The sequence below is a fragment of the Panthera leo genome, chromosome A1 (assembly GCF_018350215.1).
Source record: "Panthera leo isolate Ple1 chromosome A1, P.leo_Ple1_pat1.1, whole genome shotgun sequence".
NCBI classification, from domain to species: domain Eukaryota; kingdom Metazoa; phylum Chordata; class Mammalia; order Carnivora; family Felidae; genus Panthera; species Panthera leo.
In genome coordinates, this window is record NC_056679.1 from 607650 (window position 1) to 629689 (window position 22040).

Consider the following 22040-nt stretch of genomic DNA (forward strand, 5'->3'; position numbering starts at 1 on the left):
TGGTATATATATACATTGGAGTATTACCCGGCAATCAAAAAGAATGAAATCTTGCCATTTGCAACTACATGGATGGAATTGGAGGGTATTATGCTAAGTGAAATTAGTCAGTCAGAGAAAGGCAAAAATCATAGGACTTCACTCATATGAGGACTTTAAGAAACAAAACAGATGAACGTAAGGGAAGGGAAACAAAAATAATATAAAAACAGGGAGGGGGACAAAACACAAGAGACTCATAAATATGGAGAACAAACTGAGGGTTATTGGAGGGGTTTTGGGAGGGGGGATGAGCTAAATGGGTAAGGGACACTAAGGAATCTACTCCTGAAATCATTGTTGCAGTATATGCTAACTAATTTGGTTGTAAATTTTAAAAAAATAAAAAATAAACAAGTTAAAATTAAAAAAAAAAAACAATGTACAGGGATATATGGGAAAAAACCAACATATTTTAAGTATTTGTTTATTTATGTGAGAGGACCCAAAGATTATTATAAGCTTGAAAAATGGAGTAATTTGCATATATGATATGTAATTTTAAAATTTTTATTGGTGGATGACAGTGGTTGAACACAGTAAAGCCTCCATTTAGTTGATCATTCAGTATTTCATATGTGTTGCTTGCTACATAATATTTTAACATTTGTCTGAATTTGAAATAAGATGGCACATTAATTTATCAGAATACTGTATAATAAATACTATATAATATTATTATAAATACAGAATAAATATCCAGAATAATGGATATTTCTTTTGTTAGACGCATATTATTCAGGATCACTTATTATGTTTATATAATTTTGATATGAAGTAGAAGACTGTATTACAACTTGGAGTTTGTTTTAGAAGATGTTAGAAAATTCTGTGGAACCATAATTTTAGAGTTGCGCCTAGGGCTAACAGCCAATGCTTAAATAGTTTAATAATTTATTACTAGGGCTTTACTGTATGTAGTCGTTATGCTTCTAGACATTTTTTCTGCAGTATTTCTGGGATAATTTGCACTAAAGTTAGTTTTTAAAAAGGCCATAAAATATGAGAGTTAACTATAAATCCAGGGAATCACTCAATTTTAATTTGCTTCACCAATGCCTGGTACATATCAAGAAATTCATCTTTCCTACAGAATAAAGGATGTCTGTATATATGGGACATAATTTTTTTTTTTTTTTTACTAAACACCTTGTCATATTAAATGAGGTAGTTTGTAGAGCATACTAAGGAGTTCAGAACACATGGGAAAGCTATTTTCTATCTCTTAATAAAGTGATTAAAAATCATTCATTGGACCAATGGAAGTCACATAGTGACAACCTAAATAATTATAAATATTAATCTTCATGCAAGTCATATCATCTTCCAAATTTAGCAAGTAAGAGAGGGCATTCCTAATAAGAGATGTAGCACACACATTTTTTCATAGCAAAACATTATAGAATCCACCAACAAAATACTAAAAGATAACATTAATTTTAAAAAATTAATCTGTCAGAATCACAATCTATGTCATATTTCTGATCCTCTACAAATTATAGTCATCATTTTGTCACTCTGTTTCAGGTACAATTAATCAATCTGTTTCCATAAGCTTCAAAAACATCCTTGGTTCTGTTACGGACAAATTTTCTTCTATTCATACCTTCCTTCTTATCTTTCAATTTATCTTCCACTTGACAAATTTATTATAGCATCTTGAATCATCTACCCATAGTTCTCTATACAGTCTCAGTGCTATATGAGAAGTCAAATGACTTAATTTTCTCATTGATAAGGATTGTCATTTGGAGGCAAATTGTATCTCCTTTCCCCCTTTTGTTAATCAAACACTTTATTCTACATGTATTCATGTTAAAGAATAAAAGAAAATCTTTAAGGAAAAGAAAACCCACAATATAACATCATAAAAGCCAATCGATTTATGTAGAAGAAATTTAGGTAACAGAAACCCAGATTCTTAGAATGGAAAAAAAGTTTTTTGCCTTAATGCAGAAAGTCCCTGTATAATATCCCAGAAACATGGTTAGTTGTCTTTGCTTAAACAATTCTAGCAGTGGGGAATGCACTACTTTATTAAGGAGTTCATTTTATTGATGGACAGCTTTAAAATTTGAAAGTTCCACCTGATATTTGTTCATTTTTTCATAGAGAGCATGAGCAAAGTGCACATCTAATGTAGCTGACCTCATCTAGGCTCTCAACAGGGGCATCTTCCCTGCGCTTGTGTGTTTTGTATTCCAGATGATTTGACAGCAGATAGCCGTGTAAGAATATCTACATAGATTCTTTTATTTAAAATTTTATGAAGATAAAATTTTATCTTGATAACTGAACTCATACTCTGAAATAAGAACCTGAACACGCAGTGAATTACAAATCTCTTTTTCCTTCTCACTAAGGATAGGATGAAACTCTTCACCCATGTGCCTGAAATAACTCCAGTCTAATCTGGATCCTGCATGATGTCCCCTCTATAGGTTTTGCCCTATTCAACATGACCTACAAATACATTTGCTTTAAAAAAAAAAAAGAATTAGCCATAATTATAAGATTTCCATTGAAGTTTCTTTTTATACTATTCTAAGTTATGATTATCTAGTATACTTTCTGCTATATCCAGATAGTTCTAACTGAATACATAGACCTATAACCTTAGGATCCAGGACTTGAGACTGTCTTAAACGTATCTAAATTTGACTGTGTACATCAACCTTAGCATTTCAGGAGGGTAACTGATATAATAATGGTCACACTTCTCAAAACATCATAATTTTAGAATTTATGACTACAATGTTGATTGCTAATGGAGTTATATAAATTATGCAAGGGTTTGCTACTTGAAAGGCAACTTCAAACTGATACTATGGTATTATTCCATTATTTACTTTGTTGTCATTGTTGTTTGTTTTGTAGAGTACAGACTGCAAAGCTGTAATTAGCACCATGGACGGTAGCTCCTTAGACAGCAATGGATTCTCCCTTCATGTCGGTTTATCTGATGCACATCTCCCAAGAATGTGGGTCGAAAAACATCCAGAAAAAGAAAGTGAGGTATGGTCCTTCTTACATAAAAATGAGACACTATTAAAAAAATATTTCAAATACATTATTTAAATTTGGAAGTTACTGTTAGTCCTGGAAAACTAGCATTGCAAAATGAACTCTCACCATTCCAAGATTTTACAACTAAAAATACTTACGGGATCTGGATTGATAAACTTCTGAGGTTTCATCCAAGTTCCTCATGTGGCATGTTTCTCTATAATGACTTTATTTTTTACCTTAATCCCCACTGAAAACAAAAAATGCCTTCAGACGTTACATTGTTAGTCTGTGTATTTTTGTAGTTTTTAAATATTGATACTGTAAAAACAGATACAAAATTATTTATGGCCATAAGACCATTTGTGTCCCTATGACAAAGAATCTCTTATTAGAATAAAAATCGAGAATGACATCAGCAAGATGGCCCAACAAGATGTCCTTCACATGTATCCCCCCGCCAACAACAATTATTTGGCATCTATCCATGGACAAAGTGCCATTTGGGAACTTTGGGATCCAGTTAGGAGATTTGGAAATGCCAATACAGCTCAAAAGTGAGGAGAACTGTTTTGAAAAGACAGGCTTGCGCCCAGGCGGCTGACTTGCTGACCATGGTCCTGGCTGCAGGCACCATCTGTGCCCCCAGATACCCTGAAAGTACCCTTTACTTGGCTCCAGCCTCCTCACAGTCACGGTCTTCAAGCAAGCCTGTGAGTCCAGGGACACTTCCAGCTACAACCTTGAAGATTCTGAAAAGGCTGTCAGAAGATTCTGAAAATTCTCGGCTCTAACCCCCTCCTGGCCGCAGTCCACAAGCAGTCCTGTTGGCATAGGACCTATTGGATGCTCACGTCTGCACCTCAGGAGATCCAGAAAGGGCCTTATACTCTGCTTCAGCCCTCCAGCTACGGAGGGTCGGTCCACCCGGAGACCCCACGGAACACATCTAGCTTCACCTTCAGAGCCAAGTCTGCGGATGCCAGTCATGGCTGTGGAACCCGAAACAGTTGTGGTGCTTGGTTCCAGCCCCTCTCAACTGTAGTCCAGGGCCAATCTTGTCCACTAGAGACTCATCCAGCAACTAGGCAGGAGTACTTCCAGGGACCTAGTGGAAGCTACACCCATCCATGTACCTGGTAACAGGTCTGATGACTGAGAACCTGTGGACTCTGAAGTGGATTCTCATCCCAGGTGACTCGAGCGAACAGGTTCCGAGGCAGACCCACCCGCCCAGGGACCAGACGTGCTCAACCCTCTGGCAACAAGATATCAGCTGCGGACCACACCATAGACTTAGGAACAGCCTCAAAATTGACTCCAATTCTGCACAGTTGTGATTCCAGAGGTAAATGCACCAACCAGGGAGCCAACAGGAAAAGGTCTTTACCTGCCAAACTAGTGCAAGGTTATGCACAGATACCAGTGCAAGGTTATGTAGATCATGAAGAATCGGGCAAACAGGGGCGCCTGGGTGGCTCAGTCGGTTAAGCATCCGACTTTGGCTCAGGTCATGATCATTGTTCGTGAGTTCAAGCCCCGTGTTGGGCTCTGTGCTGACAGCTCAGAGCCTGAAGCCTGCTTCAGATTCTGTGTCTCCCTCTCTCTCTGCCTTCCTCTGCTCATGCTCTGTCTCTCTCTCTTAAAAATATATAATAAACATTAAAAAAATTAGGAAAAAAAAAAGAATTAGGCAAACATGACACCACCAAAGGAAACTAACAAAGCTCCTGTAATTGACCCCAAAGAAATGTAGATCTATGATTTGCTGACAACAAACTCAAAATAATCACCTTAAGAAAACTCCATACAATACAAGGGAACACAGATAAACAACTAAATGAAATCAGGGAAACAACATGTGAACAAAACGAGAAGTTTAATAGAAATAGAAACCATAAAAAAGAACCAAACAGAAAGTCTGGAGCTTAAGAATATAATGACAGGAGGATCCTGGGAAGATGGCGGCATAGGAGGACGCTGGGCTCACCGCGCGTCCTGCTGATCACTTAGATTCCACCTACACCTGCCTAAATAACGCAGAAAACCGCCAGAACACTAGCAGAACGGAGTCTCCGGAGCCAAGCGCAGATGAGAGGCCCACAGAAGAGGGTAGGAAGGGCGGAGAGGCAGTGTACGCTCCACGGACTGGCGGGAGGGAGCCGGGGCGGAGGGGCGGCCCGACGGCCAAGCAGAGCCCCCCAGTCTGGCTTGCAAAAGGGAAGGGGCCAGACGGAGTGTATTCCAACAGCAAGCGGGACTTGACATCTGGAAGGTTATAAGCTAACCGCTCTGCTCGGAGAACGGGAGGGCTGGAGGACAACGGGAGGGAGAGTTGTTGAGCCCTGGACGACAGAGCTCAGCTTGGCGGGGAACAAAGGCACTTGCCAGCGCCATGTCCCTCGCCCATCCCCCAGCCAAAATCCCAAAGGGAACCAGTTCCTGCCAGGGAACTTGCTTGCACTGCCCAAACACCCAACGCTGTGCTTCTGCGGATCCATCCCTCCGGTGGGTCTGACTCCCTCCCAGTGCCGCAGGGCCCCTCCTGAAGTGGATCTCCAAAGGAAAAGCGAGCTGAGCCTGCCCCTCCCACCCCTGTGCACCTTGCCAATCCAGCTAATACACCAGATCCCCAGTACCAGAAGCCTGGCAGTGTGCAAGTAGCCCAGACAGGCCACGCCACCCCACAGTGAATCCCGCCCCTAGGAGAGGGGAAGAGAAGGCACACACCAGTCTGACTGTGGCCCCAGCGGTGGGCTGGGGGCAGACATCAGGTCTGACTGTGGCCCCGCCCACCAACACAAGTTATTCAAGACAGCACAGGGGAAGTGCCCCGCAGTCCCGCACCACTCCAGGGACTATCCAAAATGATGAAACGGAAGAATTCCCCTCAGAAAAACGTCCAGGAAATAACAACAGCTAACGAACTGATCAAAAATGATTTAAACAATATAACAAAGTGAATTTAGAATAATAGTCATAAAATTAATCGTTGGGCTTGAAAACAGTATAAAGGACAGCAGAGAATCTCTTGCTATAGAGATCAGAGGACTAAGGAACAGCCAGGAGGAGCTAAAATATGCTATCAATGAGCTGCAAAATAAAATGGAGACAACCACGGCTCGGATTGAAGAGGCAGAGGAGAGAATAGGTGAACTAGAAGATAAAATTATGGAAAAAGAAGAAGCTGAGAAAAAGATAAAAAAATCCAGGAGTATGAGGGGAAAATTAGAGAACTAAGTGATGCACTAAAGAGAAATAATCTACACATAACTGGTCTTCCAGAGGAGGAAGAGAGAGGGAAAGGTGCTGAAGGTGTACTTGAAGAAATAATAGCTGAGAACTTCCCGCATCTGGGGAAGGAAAAAGGCATTGAAATCCAAGAGGCACAGAGAACTCCCTTCAGACATAACTTGAATCGATCTTCTGCACAACATATCATAGTGAAACTGGCAAAATACAAGGATAAAGAGAAAATTCTGAAAGCAGCTAGAGATAAACGTGCTCTAACATATAAAGGGAGACCTATAAGACTCGTGACCGATCTCTCTACTGAAACTTGGAAGGCCAGAAAGGAATGGCAGGAAATCTTCAATGTGATGAACAGAAAAAAATATGCAGCCGAGAATCCTTTATCCAGCAAGTCTGTCATTTAGAATAGAAGGAGAGATAAAGGTCTTCCCAAACAAACAAAAACTGAAGGAATTCATCACCACTAAACCAGCCCTACAAGAGATCCTAAGGGGGTCCTGTGAGACAAAGTACCAGAGACATCGCTACAAGCATGAAACCTACGGACATCACAATGACTCTAAACACATATCTTTCTATAATAACACTGAATGTAAATGGACTAAATGTGCCAACCAAAAGACATAGGGTATCAGAATGGATAAAAAAAACAAGACCCATCTATTTGCTGTCTAAAGAGACTCATTTTAGACCTGAGGACACCTTCAGATTGAGAGTGAGGGGATGGAGAACTGTTTATCATGCCACTGGAAGTCAAAAGAAAGCTGGAGTAGCCATACTTATATCAGACAAACTAGACTTTAAATTAAAGGCTGTAACAAGAGATGAAGAAGGGCACTATAAAATAATTACAGGGAGTATCCATCAGGAAGAGCTAACAATTATAAATGTCTATGTGGCGAAGACAGAAGCCCCCAAATATATAAAACAAAACTCACAAACATAAGCAACCTTATGGATAAGAATGTGGTAATTGCAGGGGACTTTAACACAGAAATGGATAGATCATCTAGACACAGGATCAATAAAGAAACAAGGGCCCCAAATGATACATTGGATCAGATGGACTTGAAAGATATATTTAGAACTCTGCATCCCAAAGCAACAGAATATACTTTCTTCTCGAGTGCACATGGAACATTCTCCAAGATAGATCACATACTGGGTCACAAAACAGCCCTTCATAAGTATACAAGAATTGAAATCATACCATGCATACTTTCAGACCACAATGCTATGAAGTTTGAAATCAATCATAGGAAAAAGCCTGGAAAACCTCCAAAAGCATGGAGGATAAATAACACCCTACTAAAGAATGAATGGGTCAACCAGGCAATTAGAGAAGAAATTAAAAAATATATGGAAACAAATGAAAATGAAAATACAACAATCCAAACGCTTTGGGATGCAGCAAAGGCAGTCCTGAGAGGAAAATACATTGCAATCCAGGCCTATCTCAAGAAACAAGAAAAATCCCAAATACAAAATCTAACAGCACACCTAAAGGAAATAGAAGCAGAACAGCAAAGACAGCCTAAATCCAGCAGAATAAGAGAAATAATAAAGATCAGAGCAGAAATAAACAATATAGAATCTAAAAAAACTGTAGAGCAGATCAACGAAACCAAGAGTTGGTTTTTTGAAACAATAAACAAAATTGATAAACCTCTAGCCAGGCTTCTCAAAAAGAAAAGGGGGATGACCCAAATAGATAAAATCATGAATGAAAATGGAATTATTACAACCAATACCTCAGAGATACAAGCAATTATCAGAGAATACTATGAAAAATTATATGCCAACAAACTGGACAACCTGAAAGAAATGGACAAATTTCTAAACACCCACACAATTCCAAAACTCAATCAGGAGGAAATAGAAAGCTTGAACAGACCCATAACCAGCGAAGAAATTGAATCAGTCATCAAAAATCTCCCAACAAATAAGAGCCCGGGACCAGATGGTTTCCCAGGGGAGTTCTACCAGAGGTTTAAAGCAGAGATAATACCTATCCTTCTCAAGCTATTCCAAAAAATAGAAAGGGAGGGAAAACTTCCAGATTCATTCTATGAAGCCAGTATTACTTTGATTCCTAAATCAGACAGAGACCCAGTAAAAAAAGAGAACTACAGGCCAATATCCCTGGTGAATATGGATGCAAAAATTCTCAATAAGATACTAGCAAATCGAATTCAACAGCATATAAAAAGAATTATTCACCATAATCAAGTGGGATTCCTTCCTGGGATGCAGGGCTGGTTCAACATTCACAAATCAATCAATGTGATACATCACATTAATAAAAGAAAAGATAAGAACCATATGATCCTGTCAATCAATGCAGAAAAGGCCTTTGACAAAATTCAGCAACGTTTCTTAATAAAAACCCTCGAGAAAGTCGGGATAGAAGGAACATACATAAAGATCATTTATGAAAAGCCCACAGCTAACATCATCCTCAATGGGGAAAAACTGAGAGTTTTTTCCCTGAGATCAGGAACACGACAGGGATGTCCACTCTCACCGCTGTTGTTTAACATAGTGTTGGAAGTGCTAGCATCAGCAATCAGACAACAAAAGGAAATCAAAGGCATCAAAATTAGCAAAGATGAAGTTAAGCTTTCACTTTTTGCAGATGACATGATATTATACATGGAAAATCCGATAGACTCCACCAGAAGTCTGCTAGAACTGATACATGAATTTAACAAAGTTGTAGGATACAAAATCAATGTACAGAAATCAGTTGCATTCTCATACACTAATAATGAAGCAACAGAAAGACAAATAAAGAAACTGATCCCATTCACAATTGCACCAAGAAGCATAAAATACCTAGGAATAAATCTAACCAAAGATGCAAAAGATCTGTATGCTGAAAACTATAGAAAGCTTATGAAGGAAATTGAAGAAGATATAAAGAAATGGAAAAACATTCCATGCTCATGGATTGGAAGAATAAATATTGTCAAAATGTCAATACTACCCAAAGCTATCTACACATTCAATGCAATCCCAATCAAAATTGCACCAGCATTCTTCTTGAAACTAGAACAAGCAATCCTAAAATTCATATGGAACCACAAAAGGCCCCGAATAGCCAAACTAATTTTGAAGAAGAAGACCAAAGCAGGAGGCATCACAATCCCAGACTTTAGCCTCTACTACAAAGCTGTCATCATCAAGACAGCATGGTATTGGCACAAAAACAGATACATAGACCACTGGAATAGAATAGAAACCCTAGAACTAGACCCACAAATGTACGGCCAACTCATCTTTGACAAAGCAGGAAAGAACATCCAATGGAAAAAAGACAGTCTCTTTAACAAATGGTGCTGGGAGAACTGGACAGCAACATGCAGAAGATTGAAACTAGACCACTTTCTTACACCATTCACAAAAATAAACTCAAAATGGTTAAAGGACCTGAATGTGAGACAGGAAACCATCAAAACCTTAGAGGAGAAAGCAGGAAAAGACCTCTCTGACCTCAGCCATAGCTATTTCTTACTTGACACATCCCCAAAGGCAAGGGAATTAAAAGCAAAAATGAACTACTGGGACCTTATGAAGATAAAAAGCTTCTGCACAGCAAAGGAAACAACCAACAAAACTAAAAGGCAACCAATGGAATGGGAAAAGATATTTGCAAATGACATATCAGACAAAGGGCTAGTATCCAAAATCTATGAAGAGCTCACCAAACTCCACACCCGAAAAACAAATAATCCAGTGAAGAAATGGGCAGAAAACATGAATAGACACTTCTCTAAAGAAGACATCCGGATGGCCAACAGGCACATGAAAAGATGTTCAACGTCGCTCCTCATCAGGGAAATACAAATCAAAACCACACTCAGATATCACCTCACGCCAGTCAGAGTGGCCAAAATGAAAAAATCAGGAGACTATAGATGCTGGAGAGGATGTGGAGAAATGGGAACCCTCTTGCACTGTTGGTGGGAATGCAAATTGGTGCAGCCGCTCTGGAAAATAGTGTGGAGGTTCCTCAAAAAATTAAAAATAGACCTACCCTATGACCCAGCAATAGCACTGCTAGGAATTTACCCAAGGGATACAGGAGTACTGATGCATAGGGGCACTTGTACCCTAATGTTTATAGCAGCACTCTCAACAATAGCCAAATTATGGAAGGAGCCTAAATGTCCATCAACTGATGAATGGATAAAAAAATTGTGGCTTATATACACAATGGAGTACTACGTGGCAATGCGAAAGAATGAAATATGGCCCTTTGTAGCAACATGGATGGAACTGGAGAGTGTTATGCTAAGTGAAATAAGCCATACAGAGTAAGACAGATACCATATGGTTTCACTCTTATGTGGATCCTGAGAAACTTAACAGAAACCCAGGGGGAGGGGAAGGAAAAAAAAAAAAGAGGTTAGAGTGGAAGAGAGCCAAAGCATAAGAGACTCTTAAAAACTGAGAACAAACTGAGGGTTGATGGGGTGTGGGAGGGAGGGGAGGGTTGGTGATGGGTATTGAGGAGGGCACCTTTTGGGATGAGCACTGGGTGTTGTATGGAAACCAATTTGACAATAAACTTCATATATTGAAAAAGAAAGAAAGAAAGAAAGAAAGAAAGAAAGAAAGAAAGAAAGAAAGAAAGAAAGAGAAAGAAAGAAAGAAATATTCAGTAGAAAAAAAAATAAATCACAGTGACTGCTGCTTACCAAAAAAAAAAAAAAAAAGAATATAATGACAGACTGAAAAATTCAAGACAGATCTTCACTAACTCCCTTAATCATGCAGAAGAAAGAATCAACTAACTTGAAGACGGATCATTTGAAACTAAAGGAATAAAAAGAAAAGGAATGAAAATGAGTGAAAAAAGCCTACATGAATTATGGAACACTATCAAGCAAAAGAATGTTTGCATCATAGGCATCCCAGGAAAGGAGAGAAAGGGGTGGAAATATTATTCAAGGAAATAATAGCTAAAATCTTCCTAAATCTTGAGGGAGAGATGAGTAACCAGGTTCAGGCAGCTCAGAGGACCCAAACAAGATCCATTGAAAGAAGATTACTCTAAAACACATTATAATTAAAACATTAAAAATCAAGGACAGGGAGAGACTTTTGAAAGCAGCAAGAGAAAAATGGCTCATCACATACAATGGAACTCCCATAGGGCTATCAGCAGGTTTTTCTGCAGAAACCATGAGGTCAGGAGGGAGTGTGATGATATATTCAAAGTGTTGAGAGGAAAAACTGCCAACCAAGAATACTGCTCTTTTGGGTTCCTGGACCCAGTTCCAAAGGCAGGTAGGGGGCTTTCCCACATACCACTATACTATGTAAGTCCAGGTTGTTACCTGTACTTTGACCAACTAGCTATAAATCAGAGATTCCCACAATCCTTTCCTCAGTTTTTATTAGCTTGCTAGAACAACTCACAGAACTCAGGGAGGAATTTTACTCCCTAGGCCACCAGTTGATTACAAAGGCATGTAACTCAGGCACAACCAGATGACAGATATGCATCGGCAAGGTCTGGGGAAAGGGTACAGACCCTCCATTCCCTCCAGGCACGCCACTCTTCCACATCTCCATGTGTTCACCAATGTGAAAGCTCTCCGAAGCCCATCTTTTGGGTTTTTATGGTGGCTTCATCACATAGGCATGATTGGCAAGAATTATTGGCCATTAGAGATTGATTCAGTCTCCAGTCTGACTGCCCTTCCAGGAGTCTATGGACAGGACTGAAGGTTCTAACCCTCTGATCATATAGTTGATTCTCCTAGCAACCAGCCCCCCTCCTTAGGTGGGGATCCAAAACTCACCTCATTAACATAACAAAAGACACCTTTATCACTCTCATCACTTAGGAAATTCCAAGGGTTTTGGATTAAAAAAAATTTTTTTAATGTTTATTTATTTTTGAGAGACAGAGAAACAGAGCGCGAGCAGGGAGAGGCAGAGACAGAGGGAGACACAGAATCCAAAGCAGGCTCCAGGCTCTGAGCTGTCAGCACAGAGCCCAACATTGAGCTCAAACTCACAAACCATGAGATCATGACCTGAGCTGAAGTCGAAGTCAATATTTAATGGACTGAGCCACCCAGGCACCCCGGAAATCCCAAGGGTTTTGGGAGAGGTGCGTGAGGAACAGTGGACAAAGACAAAATATATATGAGTTGACCAAATATATATGTCTTATAAATCACAATATAGCATAAACCCAGCAAAACTGTCCTTCAGAAATTAAGGAGAGATACATTCCCAAACAAAAGCTAAGGGAATTCATCACCACTGGACCTGACTTATGAAAAATGGTAAAAAGAGTTCTTGAAATGAAAGAATGCTAGAAAAATACAAGCTTCCACTTGTGGAATGAATAAATCATGGGAATAAAAGGAACAGCATAGAGAATATAGTCAATGCCATTATAATAGATGGTAGCTATACTTGTGATAAGCATAGCATAACGTATGAACTTGTCAAATTACTATTTGTACACTGGAAACTAATGTAACATTGTGTGTCAAGTACACATCAATAAAAAATTTATTTTTTTTTTTTTTTTTTTTTAATTTTTTTTTTTTCAACTTTTTTTTTTTTTTTTTTTTATTTTTGGGACAGAGAGAGAGACAGAGCATGAACGGGGGAGGGGCAGAGAGAGAGGGAGACACAGAATCGGAAACAGGCTCCAGGCTCCGAGCCATCAGCCCAGAGCCTGACGCGGGGCTCGAACTCACGGACCGCGAGATCGTGACCTGGCTGAAGTCGGACGCTTAACCGACTGCGCCACCCAGGCGCCCCAAAAAATTTAAAAATGAGGTGCCTGAATGGCTCAATCAGTTAAGTGTCCGAAATCTCTTGATTTCAGCTCAAGTCATGATCTCATGGTCATGAGATTGAGCCCTGTGTCAGGCTCTGCACTGGGCCTGAGGCCTTCATGGAATTATCTTTCTCCCTCTCCCTCTGCCCCTTCCCACCTCAAAAAAAATTGTCCTTTTTAAAAAGTAATTTAAAAATTGGGGTGCCTGGGTGGCTCAATGGGTTAAGCGTCCAACTCTTGCTTTTGGCTCAGGTCATGATCTCACAGTTCATGGGATTGAGCCCTGTGTTGGGCTCCATGCTGCCAGCACAGAGCCTACTTAGGATTCTCTCTCTCTCTCTCTCTCTCTCTCTCTCTCTCTCTCTCTGCCCCTCCCCTGCTTGCTTGCTCTCCCTCTCTCAAAATAAACATTTAAAAACTAAAAATAAATAAAAATAAAATAAATTATATGATCCTGTCAATAGATGCAGAAAAAGGGTTTGAAAAAATTCAACACCCTTTCATGATGAAAGCTCGGAACAAACTGAGTATAGAAGGTTACCTCAACATAATAAAGACCATGTATTACAAACACAGCTAACTCGATGAAAAACTGAGAGCTTTTTCTCTAAAATCAGAAATAAGAGTGCCTACTCTAGCCATTCCTATCCAATGTAGTACTGGAAATCCTAGCTAGAACAATTAGGCAAGAAAAAGAAATGAAAAGCATACAAATAGGAAAGGAAAAAGTAAAATTGTCTGTGTTTGCAGATAACTTGATCTCATGTATAAAAAACCCTAAAAATTCCACTAAAGCACTGTTAGAACTAATAAATAAATTCAGGAAAGTTGTAGGATACTATAAGAAAACTATAGACCATGGGACACCTGGGGGAAATACTTAGGAATAAATTTAACCAAAGGAAGTAAAAGACACGTACATTGAAAACCTTAAGACACTGATGAAAGAAATTGAAGAAGGCACAAACAAATGGTAAGATATTTCATGATGGAACCACAAAATACCCTGAATAGCCCAGGCAATCTTGAGGAAGAATAATAAAGCTAGAGGCCTCACACTTCCTGATTTCCAACTATACTGCAAGGCTGTAGCAATCAAAACAGTGTGATGCTGTTGTAAAAACAGACACATAGACCTATGGAACAGAATTAAGAGCCCAGAAATAAACCCATGCATGTTTGTCAACTAATATTTGACAAGGGAGCTAAGAATATTCAACGGGGAAAGGATGGCCCTTTCAATAATTGGTGCTGGGAAAACTGGATAACTACATGCAAATGAATGAAATTAGGCCACTATCTTACACCACTCAAAAATTAACTCAGAATCAGGGCACCTGGGTGGCTCAGTCAGTTGAGCATGTCTGACTCTTGATTTTGACTCAGGTCATGACCCCGGGGTCATGGTATCGAGCCCTGCCATCAGGCTACACATTACATCTACACAGCTACACATCTGGAGCATCACATGCTACAGAGAAATCACTCATGGAAGGGAAAGTCAATAGATGTGGAAACTTCATTGTTTATCTTATTTTAAGAAATTGCCACAGCCACTCCAGCCTTCAGCTGCCACCATCCTGGTCAGTCAGCAGCCATTGACATCGAGGCAGGACCCTCCAGCAGCAAAAAAATAACTATTTTTTTTTTAATGTTTATTTATTTCTGAGAGAGAGATTGAGAGAGAAAGAGATTGTGAGTGGGACAGAGAGAGAGAGAGAAAATCCCAAGCAGGCTCCCTGCTGTCAGTACAGAGCCCAACACGGGGCAATCGCACATTTAATAGACTACACTGTAGTGTAAACATAACTTTATATGCGCTGGGAACCAAAACCTTTATTTACCTCACTTTATTGTGATACTTGCTGTATGGTGGTATTCCGGAACCGAACCCACAGTATCTCCAAGGCATGCCTATACCAATGTAAACAAGCCAGACCAGTTTAAGATAAACACCAGTCCAGCACCTTTTTTCTTTTTTTAGGCCTGCATGCTTGTTTTTCAACCAGACCTCGATATCACACTCCCTGACCTAGCTGAGAACAATGAAGTGATTATTTGTCTTGATTGCTCCGCTTCCATGGAGGGTGCGACATTCTTGCAAGCCAAGCAAATTGCCTTATATGCACTGTCCTTGGTGGGAAAGAAGCAAAAGATAAACATTGTCAAGTTTGGCACAGGTGAGTGCTCTTTGGCCCCAGTCCAAAGCGTGCTTCCTCCTTAATATGAACATGCTCATGAGTAGAGCTGATGGCTGTTAGTACCCTGACCTCACCTATGGAGTAAGAGGTAGCATAGCATGGAGTTCAAGAACCAGAACACCGGAGCCAGATCCCTGGCTTCACATTCCAACTCTATCACTTACTAGCCCTGGCTGTCACCTTGGGCAATTACTTGAACTTTTTATACCTCAGTTTCCTCGTCTGTAATATAAGGGTGATAGTTCCTACCTCACAGTGTTGGTGTAAGGATTGAGCTACTTCCTGTAAAGGATTTAAAACGGTGCCTATCACATATCAAGTGCTTTATAAATACTACTAGTGTTCCTAGCAGCTGAACCAAATGCAAGACCCTTGGTTGAGATGTATGAGGGTCCCAAGCATATGGACAGAACATGTGAAATCAGCACAATGTAGAAAATCTATAAGGGTTCAGCAAGCATCAGCTCAGCCCTTTTAGAGGAAAAGCAATACCATCCTCCAGGTGGGGGTCCAGGGACATGTCAGCCACCAGAAGAAGGTATTTCAGGAATGAGAGAAAGAACCAGAGTAGAGTGAGGGGGCAGTCCGGTCCTGATGATTCTTACGTTCCATCCCATTGAGCAGAAGACCTGCCCTTTTATGAAGGAGCTAGGGTCTGCTGCTGCTGGGCAGAGGTCAGATAAGCCTGGGAAAACCAAGGCCCTGGAAGGAGAACGTGTCCCTGCCGTGGCCAGGCTGCCTGTGCTGTTGTGACACCCCACATCTTACTTTGCATGAGCAATCTGCTACAGAACAGAAGTCTACATGTAATTTTATTCAGGACACTTTGCATTGTAAAGTGCATAATTTCAGTGCACTAGAGTTTATTATTTAAAGGAATAGTGTGGTGAATTTTTGGCATGTTAAAACCATCAAACATTGTTAGTGGTCAGTAAAGTGAATATTTCGTAGCTACACCTCACGCCAATCTTATCACACAGGTTACAAGGAATTATTTTCATATCCTAAGTACATCACAAGCAACAATGTGCCAACAGAGTTCATTATGGTGAGTAAAAGGACCTTCCTTCATCTCTTGGGTCTTTTCCTATCAAGGTTTAACAGTACTGTCCAGACTTATTCCCCCCACGAGCGCTATTGGAACACCCCCAGTGGTCCTTCAGTTTTTGTATGTTGGTGGGCTCTTTTATTTTATTAATAAAAGCCATATGAACTCATTAAAGAAAAACTGGAAATTAAAAAGGGTAGAAAGAAAAAAATCACCCACATTCCTACCACCTAAATGCAACAGCATTGGAATGTTTTCTTCTGTTCCTTTTTTTCTATTTCTGAAGACAGAGCAAGCTGAGAATGACTAATTGCTTCCTCAGTCCATGCCAGCAAACCCTGGGGAGGCATAAAAAAAGTCAAATAAGTGTCCACTGATAATATGATAGTGACTGTGTGACATAAAATAAACTAAGAGGATGTAAGTGAAGTTGTTGCACAAATGCATAATTGAGAAAAAAATACATCTTTTCAGTGACGATGTCTCTAAACCCTCACTGAGACGTGCTTCAGTAAATGATGACAGTTAATGGTGAATAGACCCCAAAAGTAGTAAATAACCTTTCACTTCATTTCCTCTAGTCTGCTACACCTACCATGGGAAATACAGACTTCTGGAAAACACTCCGGTATTTAAATTTACTGTACCCTTCTCAAGGGTTACGGAACATTCTCCTTATATCTGATGGGCACCTCCAGAATGAGAGTCTGACATTGCAGCTTGTGAAAAGAAATGTCCGACACACCAGGCTGTTCTCCTGTGGTATTGGGTAAGTGTGGAAGGTCTAGTGACACAGTGAGCACTGTGGGTGAAGAAGGCAGCCTGTGGGCAGGATTTTTTTTTGTTGGCCTACACAGGGTTTCTAGAAGTTTTGAAGTTGATAACGGTGTATAGAAACTGTTTAGCATATAGTTGTAGAGCTCTGGGCTCTGAGACTGCCTGGGTCTCAATACCTGAATTGGCCATTTGTTAGCTCTGACCTTGGGCATGTTGTTAAATCTCTTGTGTATAAAATGAAGATGATAGTGAAAAAGTCATAGATTTAATAGGTTTACTCTGAGGATTCAATGAGCTCATATATAAAAAGTACTTACGGGGCACCTGGGTGGCTCAGTCAGTTAAGCATCTGACTCTTGATTTTGGTTCAGGTCATGATCTCACTGTTTGTGAGTTCCAGCCCCGTGTAGGGCTCTACACTGACAGTATGGAGCCTACTTGGGATTCTCTCTCTCTTTCTCTCTCCCTCCCTCTCTCTCTCTGTCTTTCCCTGCCAAGCTTACAATCTCTCTCTCTCTCTGTCTCTGTCTCTCTCTCAAAAATAAATAAACATTAAAAAAATTAAAAAGTACTTAAGAATAGTCTTAAGAACAGAGATGGCACACGGCAAACACCAAGTCAACGTTAGATATTATTATGTTACATAAAAATCCAGATTTCCAGCCTATCCTGAGAAGCCTGAAGTGCCGGGCGCACCCCCACCCCCGGCGGTTTGTGACCAGGGCTGAGGGTCCCACCCAGGCTCTTGCTCCTTCACACCTTTGTGGTGGCTGCCACATTTGCATTTTCAAACCCTATAATGGATTTAAGATCTCTCTCTCTGGAGGCTAGACCCTCTTCATTGTTGGAATGAACCCCCACCCCAATCATAGTTAGCTGTTTTGGACAAAACCGAGGTGTATGGTGTAAACATAAGGAAAACACCAAGGGCCAGACTGGTGTTTGCACAGAGCATGCCTGCACCCTCGTCTCCTGGGACTCTCCCCCACATAGTCACCATCCTGGCAAATGATCACCAGGCCTCCCTATTCTGAGTGCATGGAGTGGGAGAGCCCCTCAACACAGGGGTAGGGGTGGAGGTGGGTGTTGCTGTTCTCTGGGGCCACTGTGCTGTCCTGGACCGGGGTCCTCCTCAGGCCTCGGCCATGACTTTCAGGAGCTGGAGCCCTAGACACCCTTTGAGGGCCCTGTACCCAAGCCAGACCTGCCTGCCCAGAGGGCTCTTCTCCTCTGTCTGCCCTGCCTCAGTCACAGCTCCAGTCCTGTTCCCTAATGTGAGAGCTGGGCACCACAGACCAACCAGGAAATTATCCAGCCCCCCGTGGACTTCCCCAGCAAGTGCTCCTAAATGGACTTCACCTGAGTAACTTGTGCCTGTACACACAGGGGGCTGGCCGCAACACGCTGCAGGGACCTGCCTCCTCCCTGCTCCCCTGACCGTGTGGCAGAGGCAGTGCCAGGGTCGTGGCTCAGACATCAGTGCAGAAGACACCGGGCCCCGTTGATTCCTTCTTTGCTGAGGGCCTGTCATGAGACAGGTGCGCCTTGGTGCAGGACCACAGTGCCGGGTATGGGGAGCCAGACAGCAAACAACCCAGTAAGCTCAAAGGGAGGCGGGTTTTCCTAAGTGCCACGAAGGAAATAGGGAAGGACGCCGTGATGGGGTTGGGTGGGCACAAACCTCCTTTGGGAGGTGACTTTGTGCTCTCACACAACCCAGCCTGAGGGAGCTGGAAGTTTTACTGATTTACTGTCAGGTTTTTAGGATCTTTCTACTGGTTTCTCATATTCCTTTGTGTTCACAAACTCTAGCAAGATGTGAGTTCTCCAGGCGTAGAGACTGAACTATTGCCTATTGTAACAAGCTGTCCCCTGAGGTCTGCACAGCAGGAGCAAAAACGGATTCCAAGCAGCCTCACTAGCTGATGAAATTGGTAAAAGAGAAATAAACTCCAGCTTAGGGGGATTCTCTAACTGGTGTTGTAGTCACCACCAATTAATTTTGAAGACTAAAGACAAATCCAATCTTTAATAAATAGGTTAAGACATATTTCAGAAATAAATAACTTTCTTAAGCTCTTTTCCTGAAAAATAATTGTTTCTTTATTATTTTAGGAGGAACGTCTCTAAGAAAAGCTTTCTTAATAGTTACAGAATTATTATCAAGAGAAATTTAATACGACATTGTTATTCAAATAGCAAAGCTTATTTTTGCTAGAAAGACACTTCCCTATCCTTTTTGCTATCTAGTTGTGCATCATAATTTTTTAATGTTTGTTTGTTTGTTTGTTTGTTTGTTTTGAGGGAGAGAGAGAGCAGGGGAGGTTCAGAAAGAGAGGGAGAGAGGGAATCCCAAGCAGGCCCTGCACAGTCAGCGCAGAGCCCAATGCGAGGCTTGATCTCACAAACCATGAGATCATGACCTGAGCCAAAATCAAGAGTGGGACGTTTTATCAGCTGAGCCACCCATGTGCCCCCAGATGTGCATTATATTTGAAGATGTAGACTTTATTAACTCTTTGCCAGTTCTTGGCCTTTGGGATCAAATTTGGGTAACTGACATTCATTGAAAGCAGGTTGACATTTTTACCAGTATTCTGATAACTTTTCAGAGGTTTTTCAGAATCATCTATTCTCTCTTTTGGTAAATCAGGAGTCAAGAATTTCTGCTTTTTTTTTTTTTCTATTGTGAAAGAGAAATAAGTTTTCTGATATATGGGAGCCTAAATTACCCAAAGCTTCAGATGTTTCATACTGTCTGTCCTGAGTTTTATCTCTCTAACCTCAACTACAGAAAAGCAATTCTTCTGCGTATAATGTTTCCTCTATTGAGTTCTGAACTATATCAACACTGTTAACTACATGTACTTCAAAAATATTTCTAAAATTTCTTGAAGATTATAACATGTGAAATGTGATCAGTTCTACAGCAAATCGTCATATCTTAAGGACTTTGTCCCAGTACGGTGCTGGAGTATTTGAGTATTTTAACTCAAAATCCAAACACAGTTGGAAAAAACAGGTACGTTTCTCAAACATCTTATTTCTAGTTTTATGCTTATATGTGGAAATAATATCTTCTTACAAATCCATTGACAGTAACTTCTGTGTTTTCGTTAATAGAAAGGGGCCCTGCAAAAAGGCCACAGGCCTGAAGGTATTGCACCCCTCAGTTATTGTCTAACATCTAGCAGAAACATTCTCCTTAATTGGGTCATTCTCTTAGCTTGTAGTTTGATTTCTTCTTTATAAAGTATCATGGGGGATTTTTAAAGGTAAAGTAGTATCCATGTTTTGTTAGCATTATCTGTCATTGTGGCAAAATATACATAAAATTTACCATTTAACCATTTTTAGTGGCATTCAGTGGCATTAAGGCACATTCGTAATGTTGTGCAGCCATCACCTCCATCCATCTCCAGAATTTTTCATCATCCGAAACAGAAACTCAACTCATTAAAGAGCTGCTCCCATTGTACCTACACCCCAGCCCCTGCCAACTACCATTCTACTTTCTTTCTGTGAATTTGACTCTTTAGATACTTCATGTAAGCAGAATCCTGTAGTATTTGTCCTTTTGTGCCTGGCTTATTTCACTTGGTATAATGTTTTCAAGATCTATGCACATTGTAGACTATGTCAGAATTTTCTTCCTTTTTAAAGGCTAAGTAATATTTCATTGTGTGCACACACCACATTTTGTTTATGGGTTCATTTGTTGGTAGACATTTGTGTTGTTTCCACCTTTTAGTTGTTATGAGTTATGCTGCTCTGAGTATTGACACACAAGCATGTGTTCAGGACTCTGATTTCAGTTATTTTAGGTGTATACCCAGAAGTGGAATTTCTGGTAGTTCTGTGTTTAGCTTTTTGGAACTGCCATACTGTTGTTCATAGCAGCTGCACCATTTTATATTCCCATCAGCAATGTACTAGGGTTCTAGTTTTTCTACATAATCAATAGCACTTGTTGTTTTTGGGGTTTTTTTTTTTGTTTTGTTTCATAATAACCATTCTAGAGTGTGAAGTTGTATTTCACTGGGGTTTTGATTTGCATTTGCCTAATGACTAGTGATGTTGAACAACTTCTCATGTGCTCCTTGGCCATCCGTACACCTTCTTTGGAAAACATCTATTCAAGCCCTTTGTAGGATTAATTTGTATAATTGGAATCTACTCCCTGCAAAAGTTTTATATTAGTAATTAACTAATGGAATGATTTAGGGATGTTTTGCACGTTTAAATTATGTGCTAATGCTATTAAGAATTCTATTTAAGGGGCGCCTGGGTGGCTCAGTCGGTTGAGCGTCCAACTTCAGCTCAGGTCGTGATCTCACGGTCCGTGAGTTCGAGCCCCACGTCGGGCTCTGTACTGACAGCTCAGAGCCTGGAGCCTGCTTCAGATTCTGTGTCTCCCTCTCTCTCTGCCCCTCCCCCATTCATGCTCTGTCTCTCTCTGTCTCAAAAATAAATAAAAATTAGAAAAAAATTTTTTAAAAAAGAATTCTATTTAAAATCTTTTTGAAAAAGTACCCTGAGCAGGAAGGAGGAAAAGAAAAAAAAAAAAAAAAAAAAGCAGAGAGCTACAAATCCTGAAAGATAGAATGTAAAATTATTCTCAGTGTTAAGTCACTATTTTCTGGGTGTAACATTGAAAGAGAAATAATTCCTTTCTTATAAATAGATAGAAGACCAGATGACCCGGTTGCATTCTCCAAGTTGTCACTCTGTCTCCGTCAAGTGGCAGCAGCTAAGTGCAGATGCACCTGAACCCTTGCAGGCCCCAGCCCAGGTGCAGTCCTTGTTCCTCAACCATCGACTCCTTGTCTACGGATTTATTCCTCATTGCACACAGGTGAGGAAGCACATGGCTGGTTTTAGTGTGGGAAGAACAATGTATGTTGCCAAG

The 22040-nt window shown here is 40.6% G+C and overlaps 1 protein-coding gene across 2 annotated transcripts in view; it reads left to right on the forward strand.

Moving 5' to 3' along the window:
- The window catches only part of PARP4 (poly(ADP-ribose) polymerase family member 4), a 110532-nt gene that overhangs the window by 54359 nt on the left and 34133 nt on the right, over positions 1–22040 (forward strand). For both annotated transcript variants that reach the window (XM_042927340.1, XM_042927939.1), the window contains 6 exons: positions 2917–3054; positions 15090–15285; positions 16287–16354; positions 16936–17123; positions 20054–20153; positions 21816–21986. In XM_042927340.1, the coding sequence (XP_042783274.1) occupies positions 2917–3054; positions 15090–15285; positions 16287–16354; positions 16936–17123; positions 20054–20153; positions 21816–21986 (861 nt within the window). The remainder of the gene's footprint in view (positions 1–2916; positions 3055–15089; positions 15286–16286; positions 16355–16935; positions 17124–20053; positions 20154–21815; positions 21987–22040) is intronic.